Raw genomic sequence first — 11,809 nt, forward strand, 5'->3', positions numbered from 1 at the left:
GTATGAGACTCTATCTCAAAAAATATTTTTTACTTGATGGCAGAGGAAGATGAGGTCCAGAAATCTGACCTCTATTTTCTCCAATGGCTTCATGATAAACAAATATAAATCTGTATGACCACAGAGAAGGCATAGCAAAGGAATGCCAAGCCTGAGGCCCAGTCCTTTGCCTTCAGGCCGTTCACGGTCATTTCAACTGTGGTGTGGCTTTTAAATGATAGAGCTAATAAGACTGCTTTCTTTAAAGTAAAAGGAATGGTAGTTACAACTTCGGAGTCATCAACTGTAAAACCAAGAAGAAACTCACACAGTCCAGCCAGAGGAATAAGGATCTTGAACTGAGCAGAACAATCCGCTCCTGAGAGTAACAGTTAATGAGAACACGTAAATGGATGAAGTGGTTGCTACCAAGTTCCAAGTTTCTTTCATTTCATCTCAAGAAAAATGTACCTGGAAAGGAAAGGATGAAAGAGACTAATGGCAAGGACGAGGAAGCAGTTGTCATAGAACATGTTCTCCAAGTCACTGCAAATCTCTTGGACAAGGTGAACTGTATGTCAAGCACAGAGGCAAGTGTGAGAATGGATGAGGAGGAGGTTTGTGACTACTTCACAGAAGTGTTCATTATTAGAAGATAGCTCAGCTCTCATTTCCTTTTGAGTAAACCAACTATCTGGTAAAGAGCTGAATCAGCAGAAATGATGATTGATGGAACTTCTGCCATTAGCTTCCAAACCATTCCTCCGGAATGGAATCTGAGTTTTGAGAACTCATCCATGGCATCACCTCTTTAGTTTTGTTTTACATAGGGTCTGTACCATGGCTAACAGGAGATAGTTGATGAACAGCATGAAAGATACTTGGGATACATAGGGTTTCATCTGCTGCATCCAAGATACTGCCATCCAAGCAAAGTAGCTTGAAGCCCAGAGGAGGTAAGAGGCACAGCACTATGTGTTGGGTGACATCAGAAGTGCTGAGTGACACTGGGATGCTGGGCTCAGTTCAGACACCACATTTCTGAAAGGATTTTGAGTAAATGAAGTCGTGTGGTAGACAAGGGCCAAGTTGGTAAGAGACTTTCACAGTCTCAAGTGAAGAGTAAAGATACTCTTTTACCTAAAGGTAAGCAAGAGTGTGGTGTAGAAAACAGATTCTATCTGAGTGTGGGCAGCTTACTCTTATAATGCCAGCATTCAGGGAGCAAAGAAAGGAAAATCAGGAGGTTGAGGACAGCTTCAGCTACATAAGACTCTTTCAAATAAAACCAAAATTGAATACCACCATCATCCCTAAAAGAAAACACATGGCCTGGAGCCAGACAGACTCCAATTTGAATCTTGACTTTCAGGCTAAGCTACGTGGAAGGGCTACTGGATCTTTCGGTGCTTATTTGCTAATATATAAAATGGAGGGATAATGTAGGTCAAATGCAGTAATTTGTGTTAAATACACAGTATGTAACAAATTCTCAAGAACTATCAGCTGTAATGACATCACTCAGAGGATGTCATAACTGCCATCAGCTGTCTTTTTCCAAAGATGCTTTTCCTCTGAATACAAACTAAAAGTTGTTAAGTTTCATCTTCAGAAGTATTTGCAACAGCAGTGCCACTGGTCTGATCTGAGTGGTGATGCTGTGACAGTAGACCTATGACAGAAAGTCTCCTCTTTACTTATTGACTTACTACGTCGTCTCAAGTAGCCACAAGACTACCTCAGCCTTCCTGCACAGATTACAGACATGTGCCATCACACTTGGTAGGACCAATAGCCATTCATAATTCTCTTCAAATTGTAAGACCCATTCTGGAGGCTGGGGAGTCCAAGAGGAAAGCGAGGGCCTCCATATTGTCATGACATGGAAAAAGATGAAAAGAGCGAGAAATAAAAAGGGGCCAAATTTGTCCCTTAATAATGGCATCAATTCTGTCCTGAGCCCTCTGAACCTGATCACCTCTCTGTCGTTCTACCCTACCTATCTTTCCCTGAGGAGCTATGAGTTACAATGGAAATTGAGTCTCACTGTGAGTTTGGGCTACTTCTAAAGAAATTATTTTGTAGGCCAGTGTGACTCTCAGGAATCAGAATTCAATGAATTTATTTATTTTTCTACAGTTTCATACCTATACATATATTAATTTTGTTGTCCTTGTTATCTAGTACCCCCCCGTGTGTGTGTGTGTGTGAGAGAGAGAGAGAGAGAGAGAGAGAGAGAGAGAGAGAGAGAACACATTTTATTAAGGTTGCTTTCATGAATGTGTGTGTGTAGAGGGCTGGTATATATTTACTTGGGGAACGGCTACTTATCAGTGGCTACAACTCTGAGGAATATGACTCGTTCTCTTTTCCTAGCAACAGTGAACTTCTTATACCTCCTTAGGGAAAGATAGAGTCTTATGAGCCCCTCTCCTATTCATGATGGAATGTTGGTAGGTCTCTAGTCTTGTATAAACGTTGCTTGTATAGCTCTTATAAGTTGCTATGAGTTTATGGGTACAACTCCCAGGTTATATCAGAGGACAGTACATCATGGTACCTCTTCCCATCCTCAGAATCTTAGATTCTTTCCTCCCTCTCTTCCATGATTTTCCCTGAACTTTAGAGGGGGTAATACAGATGTTCCACTTAAAGGTAAACATTCATCGCCATTTATTCTTAGCACTTTGACAAGTTATGAGTTTCTGTATTAACCACTACCCATTGTAAACAGAAGCTTCTCTGACCAAAACTAGGAACAGCACTAATCTGTGGATGTAAAAATAAGTACTTAGAGTGTAGCTGGACACCATGTCTATTCAGCACAGTGCAAGTTTGGTGCTCTTCCATAGGGCCTATGACTTTCCCAGCCATGGACTTTTCAGTACCGGGTAGGAGTTCCTCCTGTGTAGTTAGATCTCCATCCCAATCAGAAAGTAGTTGGTTACTGCCGTAACAGTCATGCCACTATTGCATCAATGGGCGTGTCTTGACTGGCAGTTTGATATTCAAGGTTAACATCTGGGTAAGTCCATTGATGGATTTTCTTCCCCAGAAAGTATTATACATTTTTTAGTGAATTTTCTTTTTGACTCAGGCTGGCATGGAACCCACTATGAAGCTCACTTTAGCTAACACACACACACAATGTCATGGTCATCAACATCATGGCTTCTAACGTCATATCTCACTCTATTGGAAGATATTTAGAACAACACAGATATGGAGGTGTCATTCCTATCCTATTAATAAATTTTTCTGGAATATCTAGGCTGTGTGACAGTTAACTGTTTTAATAAATAGAAGTATTTAAGCCCCAAATGATATAAAATATAGTATATACATGTTAGTAACAGTCATTTTTATACTCGGTAAGTATTATGTACTATACATAATTGTACACCCTATACTTTTATGTAACTAGCAATAAAAGTAGGTTTGTTTATGCCAACATTGCTAAGATGAGCAATGCAGTGGGCTGTAACATTTTTATAGCTAAGATATCACTTGAGTGATAGGAATTTTTCTGTTTCATTATAGTCTATTCTTGAATGAAAATGTTATATAGCTCATGACATCTCCCAGTCTGGGATGCTATGAATAACAGATTAAGAAATGTGTTTTGTACCAAGTACATTACAGTAGATATAAAACAGCAACAAAGCCGGGCAGTGGTGGCACACACCTTTAATTCCAGCACTTGGGAGGCAGAGGCAGGTGGATTTCTGAGTTCCAGGCCAGCCTGGTCTACAGAGTGAGTTCCAGGACAGCCAGGGCTATACAGAGAAACCCTGTCTCGAAAAACCAAAAAAAAAAAAAAAAACAAAAACAAAAACCCAGCAACAAGAAAAATATATAAGACTAGGCATGGTGGAGCACACGAGTAAGCTCAGCACTCTATAGGTAGATGCAGGAAGATCATAAGTCCAAAGTCATTCTTGGTGACATAGGGAGTTCAAGGTTTCCCTGAGCTATCTATCTCTATTTATGTATATATATATATGCCCCATCATAATTAACAACACAGTTCAAAATGCATTCACTTGTACTTTAATAGATTTAAATGCATTGCTTTGGGTAATTTCAATAACAATTCAGTTGTGAACATATTAGTATTTTCTGATAAACTCCAGGTACACACATTCTTATCTTGCAAGATGCCAGTTGTGTTCTAACTATTCTACTTTTTCCTCCTCCTCCTCCTCCTCCTCCTCCTCCTCCTCCTCCTCCTCCTCCTCCTCTTCTTCTTCTTCTTCTTCTTCTTTTTTGCTTTTTCGAGACAGGGTTTCTCTGTATAGCCCTGGCTGTCCTGGAACTCACTCTGCAGACCAGGCTGGCCTCGAACTCAGAAATCTGCCTGCCTCTGCCTCCCAAGTGCTGGGATTAAAGGCGTGTGCCACCACTGCCCAGCAAACTATTCTACTTCTTCAATGTCTTTGTGTGTGTTTGAGCCAAAGGGCACTTATTTTGATTTTATTTTAAAATTGTTTTGTTTTGTGAAGGACCCTCAGAATGTGAGTGTTGTGGAAACCACTGCTAACTTGAAAGCAAAATGGGAAAAGAAAAGACATCCATGTTGTTGTCCTGGCACACATAGATTTGGGCAAGTCCACCACTATTGGCTATCTGATCTGCAAATGTGGTGGACTTGACAAAGGAATCATTGAAAGGTTTGAAAAAGAGAGCACTGAGGTGGGAAAAGGCCATGTCCAGGTATTGAGCAAACTGAAACCTGAGCATGAGCTTGGTGTTACTATTGTCATCTCCCTGTGGAAATTTGAGGCCATCAAATACTAAGTGATGATCATCGATGCCCCAGGATACAGTGACTTCATTAAAAACATAATTACAGATTGCTGTGCTGGTATTGAATCTGATGCTGGTATTTCCAAGAAAGAACAAACCTGTGGGCCCTTTTGGCTCACAAACTGTGTGAAATAGCTCATTGTTGGTTTCAACAATGTAGATTTCATGGAGCCACCCTACAGCTAGAAGACACCAGAACCTACATTAAGAAAATTGGCCATACCCCTGACCTAGTAGCATTTGTACCAATTTCTAGTTGGAATGGTGACAACATTCTGGGTCCAAGTGCCAGTATGCCTTGATTCAAGGAAGGTCACCTATAACTATGATGCTGTAGGTAGAGCCACACTACTGGGAGCTTTGAGTTGTATCCTGCCACCAACTCAACAATTGATAAGTCTGCAACTGCCCCTCCAGGATGTCTATGCAATTGGTGGTATTGTTACTGTCACTGTGGGCCAAGTGGAGACTGATGTTTTTAAACCTGGCATGGGGGTGACCTTTATTCCAGTCAATGTCACAGAACTGGAGTAACGTCTGTTGGAATGCACTGTGAGGCTTTGAGTGACACTCTTCCTGGGGACAATGTGGACTTCAATGTAAAGAAAATATCCTCTATCAAAGATGTTAGATGTGAATATGCTGCTGGTAGCAGCAAGAATGACCCACCAGTGAAAGCAGGTGGCTTCATTGCTTAGCTGATTGACCATTTTAGGCCAAATTAACACTGGCTTTGCCCCTGTATTGAACTGTCATATAGCTCATATAGTATGCAAGTTTGCTAAGTTTACAGAAAAGATTGATCTCTATTCTGGTAAGAAGCTAGAAAATGACCCCACATTCTCAGAATCTGGTCTATGCAGCCATTATTGATATGATTCCAGGCAAGCCCATAGGTGTCAGGAGTGTCTGTGACTATTCCTCCCTGGGTCATTTTGCCATTTGTGCCATGAAGCAGTTTCTGTGGGTGGCATCAAAGCTGTAGACAAGAAGGGTACTACAGCTAGCAAGGGAACCAAAATACCCAGAAAATTCAGAAGACTAAATGAATATCATCCCTAACCCTAGCTGTTCCAATCTTTATTCATGGTGGAGGAATGGACTCAGAACTGTTTGCCTAAACAGCCATTCATGTAATAGTAGAAGGCTAGTTAATGATCTCAGTGTACTGTAAAAACCTTCAGAAGGAAAGGAAAATGCTTTGTGGACCATTTGTGCCTGTGTGTTCAGTTTAAGACAGTATTTTTGTTTGTTTTTGAGATTATAATTAAATGACAGCATTTCTCCATTCCCTTTTCTCCCTCCAAGCCCCTCCTTCCATATACCTCTCCCATTTTCCTTCAAATTCATGGCCTCTTTGTTTCACTAATTGTTAGCACATGTATATATGTATATTATACATGTGCATGAGCACGTGCACAAACACACACACACACACACACACACACACTCCTAAATATAACCTGTTGAGTCCATATAAGGTTACTTGTATGTGTGTTTTCAGAGCTGACTCTTTGACACTGGACAAGCATTTGGTGGGCTCTTCCCTGGGGAGGACCACCTCTCCTCTTCCCAGCCTCACTCAGTTGCCTGGCGTTCTTTGTAGGGTTGAGGCCTAACGGGCTTTCCCCGATTCCGTTTGGCCTATCTATTGGTGTTATCCTTGCTCAACTCACATTTGAGAGGTCATATTGGTGAGATTTTTATGATCATAGCTTCTTCTTCTTCTTTTTTTTTTTTTTTGGTTTTTCGAGACAAGGTTTCTCTGTGTAGCCCTGGCTGTCCTGGAACTCACTATGTAGACCAGGCTAGCCTCGAACTCTCGAACTCAGAAATCCACCTGCCTCTGCCTCCCAAGTGCTGGGATTAAAGGCATGTGCCACCACCGCCCGGCTTTGATCATAGCTTCTAATATTACCAGGAGAAATAAACACACAACAAACTCCCTGATCCTCTGGCTCTTACAATCTTTCCACCCATCTTCTGTGATTTCCCGGATGATGGGTGCAGAAATGTTTTGTAGCTGTATCAGTTGAGACTGGACTCCACAACTCTATATTGTGCTTGCTTGTGGTTGTCCGTAGTTGTTTCTGTCTGTTGTGAACAGAAGTTTCCTTGGTGAGGGGTGAAGACTACACTTATCCATGGGTATAAGGACAAACGTTTACAGATTATTTTCAGGGATCATGTTGGTTTAGTACGTTAGTAACTGTAGATTCTCCTCTACTAAACATGACTTCACTAGCACTGAGTAGTTAGCTAGGTTTCCAGTACTAGGCATGGCATAGTACTCCTGCTGAGTGGGTGTTAAGTCCAAGTAGAGAGCAGTTTGTTACAACTTGATTAAAGGTGATCATCTTGAATGAAAACCTGTCACAGAATTCTGAGAGTCATTAAAACAAGTTCAATGAAAAAATAATTTCTTTTTGAGATAGTAGCCCAAGCTGGCCTCAAACTCCTGATGCCCTGGCCTCTACCTCCCATGGGCTGTGATTACAGGCACGCACCAGGATGCTTAGCTCTACGAACACACCTGAGATTCCTCTCTACCTTTAAATTCTAAACTGACAGTTGTCAATCACTTCTATCAGACACTCCCCCTTGGACTCCTGTACATTTCCTCCTAATTCTTCTAATTGCTATTTTTCATCCTCTTGTTGAGTCACCTGGAAAGGCTCAAGTTATCTTCTGTCCTTTTCTGGGGGTCACCCTCAATGTGGCAACTGACTTTCTCCTTCCCATCAATGACTGACAGACCCCTATCATTCAGCTCTATGATGGCAGCTAGACGCCATTACAGACCCACATATGTCTCAAGTATGCTTTTGAATCTTTGGCGATTTCAGGGAGTTTTGTATGTTGTGGTTTGTTTTATGTTTTATTTTAGGGTGTAAATTGTTTTGTTTGTTTTGTAATTTGAGTCTTACTGTGTATCTCTGGCTACCTTGAAAGGTGCTATGTAGACCTGGCAGGCTTTGAACTTGAGTGAATCCTCCTGCCTCTCTGAGGACTGGGAATGCAAATGTGGGCTGTCAAACCCAGCACCTCTCTTAAAATGTCTATGCCTTTGTTTCTTTCAGATTCTACTGGATACGGTTTTGTTAATATTTGAAATGCCTTTCAAATTTGACTGTTTCTGGAATCAGCCATTGCTTCTAGTCTGGTCTAGGCTGTCACTAGATCTTAATCTCTGAGTTATTACTGACTGAATTTACAGATTTCAGCTACTTTCTGACATCATGTCATAAGAGTTACATTGCTACTGGCTTTAACTTGTACTTCCCCTCCTCATACAGTATCCTCCGTGTCACCACCGTTGTGAAGAGGACCGCCTGCCTAGTCTCCCCCAAGAGCTCCTTCTCAGCTGGTTTCCTCATTCAAAGTGCTGTTTTTGTCTTAGGTGTTTTTGTTTGAGGCAAGTGTTGCCCAGACTATTTCAGAATGTAGTCAAGGATGACCTTGACTTCTGGTCCTCCTGCCTCCACCTTCTGAGTGCTGGGATTATAGGCATATGCCACTATACTGGGTTTATTTGGTTCTAGGGATGAAATTCAGGGCCTTGAGTATGGTAGACAAGCAATTAAGCTGCACCCCTGCCCTATGCCTTAGTTTATAACGAAAAAGTTTAGGAAGTGGGAAAAAATAAACTTAAAATAGAAAACTAGAAGAGACTTCGTGCCTTTTCACAGCTCTCTGGAGTTACCTTTATAACTACAGCTTCCATTCTTTATTACTCCAATACAAACCCCACCAAGCCCAGCATTGCTCACCACTCAACTTCAAAGTTTGTCTGTTGAGCAAACATTATTTGCAATATGATTTTCTATGAGATATTCTTAGACAGCACAACGTTATGGGTAAGAGTCCTAATTAACTGTTCTAGAATGAAGTTTGAAGAAGAAAAAGGAGGAGAGGAGGGATGAAAGGCGGGGAAGGAAAGGGAGAAGGGGTGGGGGAGAAGTCTCTTATGAACTTGGGCAAGTGCCACCTCTCTGAGTCTGCTGTTTTAGTGGCAGCATGGGGATCTCTCTCTCTCTCTCTCTCTCTCTCTCTCTCTCTCTCTCTCTCTCACACACACACACACACACACACACACACGTTCAAGGCTATCTAAGAGAATTAAATGAAACTATACAAAATGCTGTGGCACCGTGCCTTAAGCACACAAACACGCTAAATAATTTGTGGTTATTTCTGGGCTTAGTGCCTAAAAAATGAAGAGATGGGTAGATGAGAGGTGACTGAGGTCTTTCCAAACATCCACAAATTCTGGATCCTCTGTCTACTGTGCCAGGGAAATGTTGGCAACCTTCGCATTCCAATCAGCTTCTTAGAAAACCAATCAGGACTTGCAAAGCTCCAGGTGAGCCTCGGCGTCTTTCCAGAGGGTCATTCATCTGTCCTCATTTCTTATCGGAGCCGCCACCTTCTTCAAATCACCACCAGGCTGGACATCCATTCTTTGTTGGAAAATCTTGGCTCCAAAGCTCACATTTGGGCGCGTGATACCCCTGGGCCCGCGGTTTCTGCTCAGACCGCGCTTTCCAAGTTTAAAGAAGGTACTGAGATCTCGACAGGTGTAGTTTACCCTCCAGCCTTCGCTCCACACAACCGAGAACGTGCTTTGGACCTACGCGGGGCTCCAGAGGCCAGAGGGACGCGAGGTTTGCCTCTGGGCGTAGAAATGGGGTGCCAAGAGCGTCTGGCACGCGCGCTGGCTCTTACTTCCTGATCCTGGGCGCGGCCGCTCAGAGCGCAGGGTCCGGAGCGAAACCAGGCGCTTCTCCTGCAGTGGGCGAGCGCCCCCGTCCCGGGTCCCGAGCTGCGGGCCTGCTCTGCGGCGGCGGCAAACCCCCGCCCGCGGCGCGCATCCCTGACCCGGCCCCGCCCCCGGCGGCCGCCAAGTAGCGGGCGGAGCGCGGAGAGGCGCGCTGGGCTGTGCGGCGCCGCCTCCCCTCCGCGCCGGGGGAGGGACGAGGGGCCGCGCGGGAGTCGGAGAAAGCCCGAGCGAGCGGCTCTCGGAGAGCTGCATGCAACCGGTGGGAGGCCGACCCGGCTGGCGCTGCGGCTCGGGCGGGGAGCGCGGACCGGCCGGCAGCGGCGGCGGCGGCGGCAGCAGCAGCTCTGAGCTGGCAGGCGGAGGGCTTTCTCCCGCGCCCGCCTGCCCGGCGCGGTCCGAGGATGCGGGGGGGCGATGCCCGGGGCCAGGGACGCGCTCTGTCACCAGGCGCTGCAGCTGCTGGCCGAGCTCTGTGCCCGAGGGGCCCTGGAGCACGACAGCTGCCAAGATTTCATCTACCACCTGCGGGACCGTGCCAGACCCCGGCTCCGCGACCCAGGTAAGCACCGCCGCCGCCGCTGCCGGTCGCGACCCGAGGGCCCTGAGATGGGGACTTGGGAACCTAGCCAGGGCCTGAGGCAGGAGAGCGACACATACTGGAGGAGGGCAGTGGGTGACCATTGAACCCAAGTAGGTCTCCACAAGCAGCACACCATGGCCTGATGCTGGAACCCGGCGAACTCGGGCGGAGGCTGCTGCGCGGAGGCCGAGCCAGGGTAGGCTGGGGCAGGCTTGGAGGAACCACGCCCGCCACCTGCGCTCGGCTCCTGGGGGCGGCTCCTGAGCTCCGGGCTGCGCCCGCCACTTCACTCAGCGGCGCCCAGGAGCCAGGGGAGGCCGCGGAGGCCTCGGAGCTGGCAGTGGGATCTGAGAGGCAAGGAAACTCTGGGAAGTTGGGAGTTTGGTACAGCTGGGCTGCAGCTGATTTCCACCCGGAGCTGCTCAACCTGAGTGCCCAGTTCCTCCCCTGGCAATATAGTGAAAAGGACCACACAAGATCTTGCGTGGGGCCGGGCCCCAGAGCCACACGTCTAGAGCAGCTGGGCCTGAACCCTTTCCTTGCATGTCTCAAGGTGTTGAGGCGCCGAGGCCTTGGCTCCCAGTTTTTCTCGCTGTGATAGCCTGGCACATTCGAGTGGTGGGCTTGCTGCAGCTGGCAGTTGTCCTGGTGAAAGTTGTGAGGCTCCTAACTTTGGAAAGTTCACTTACTTTGGCATCTGACCAGCTAAGGTCAGAGGAAGGTGTTTTATTTGAGCAGTTTGCAAGTCCTACTGTCTTCTTACTCATGCACTGGAAAGATGCATTCATTCCTTTTAGATATTTCCTGAACATCTTCTAGGCTGGAGGACTCATATGCTCGAATATTTTTCCAATCTGAGTGTTTTAAATGTTAAAAGGCAAATCACGATTAGACTGTTAAAAAAGGGATGAAAGAATGGCCTTTGCCTTGATGTTCCTGTGTGTAAACATTGGCAATAAGCTACTGCTGTGCAAACGAGTAAATATGAACATTTCTCATTTCAAGCGAGTTCATTATATAAAAAATACATTTACAAGGATAAAGAGTTACTTGACTCTTAACTAGGAACAGGCCGTTTTAAATAGCATACCTTTAATAGGACATGCTCAGTGTGTGTGGCAAAGGCAGGTGTTAAAAGTTTGTCACATTTTTCTGTACTCAAAGGATCTATTTTTCATGCTGTGGTTACGTTAGTAAGTTTCTCAAATGATCTCTAATGTTTTACTCCAAAGGGGAGAATTAAGTGGAGAAATACAGATTCCAGTGATTTCCCAGGAGACTCGGTTGTCCAGCCTCTGGGTGGCTCCTTGATGGATGAGCATGTGCCCCACAGACCACAGATATAAATGGGAGTGCCTCACCTCCCCACAGGCATCCCAGAAAAATGCCTAGTTTGTGGGTATTCTGTGCTCACATATCAGGACCAAGCCCATTATTAACACACTTTTTCCAAAGCTCATGTTAGTGCTGAAACCTCTCTTCATGTTCCTGCCGCTGAGCAGCAGATTTTCCTTGTTATCTCAGACAAGTTGTCATCTTCAGCTTTACAAGAGATGGGAGACGCAGCCTCTCTCTGAATTGGGCTTTAAACATGCCACATCTCTCTGGTCAGTTCGTTCTCTCTCTCTCTCTCTCTCTCTCCCTCTCCCTCTCCCTCTCCCTCT

At 45.2% G+C, this 11,809-nt stretch overlaps 1 protein-coding gene and 1 pseudogene across 1 annotated transcript in view; both read left to right on the forward strand.

Annotated features, from left to right (window-relative positions):
* The first annotated feature begins 464 nt into the window (after positions 1-464).
* On the forward strand, positions 465-9,913 carry LOC114621662 (annotated as a pseudogene).
* Positions 9,761-11,809, forward strand: part of Syt9 (synaptotagmin 9) — a 162,736-nt gene continuing 160,687 nt past the window's right edge. Inside the window, exon 1 of the mRNA XM_028768054.1 lies at positions 9,761-10,124. Coding sequence (XP_028623887.1) covers positions 9,980-10,124 — 145 coding nt within the window. The 5' untranslated portion in view covers positions 9,761-9,979. The remainder of the gene's footprint in view (positions 10,125-11,809) is intronic.

Source organism: Grammomys surdaster, unplaced genomic scaffold (assembly GCF_004785775.1).
Source record: "Grammomys surdaster isolate TR1022 unplaced genomic scaffold, NIH_TR_1.0 184, whole genome shotgun sequence".
NCBI classification, from domain to species: Eukaryota; Metazoa; Chordata; class Mammalia; order Rodentia; family Muridae; genus Grammomys; species Grammomys surdaster.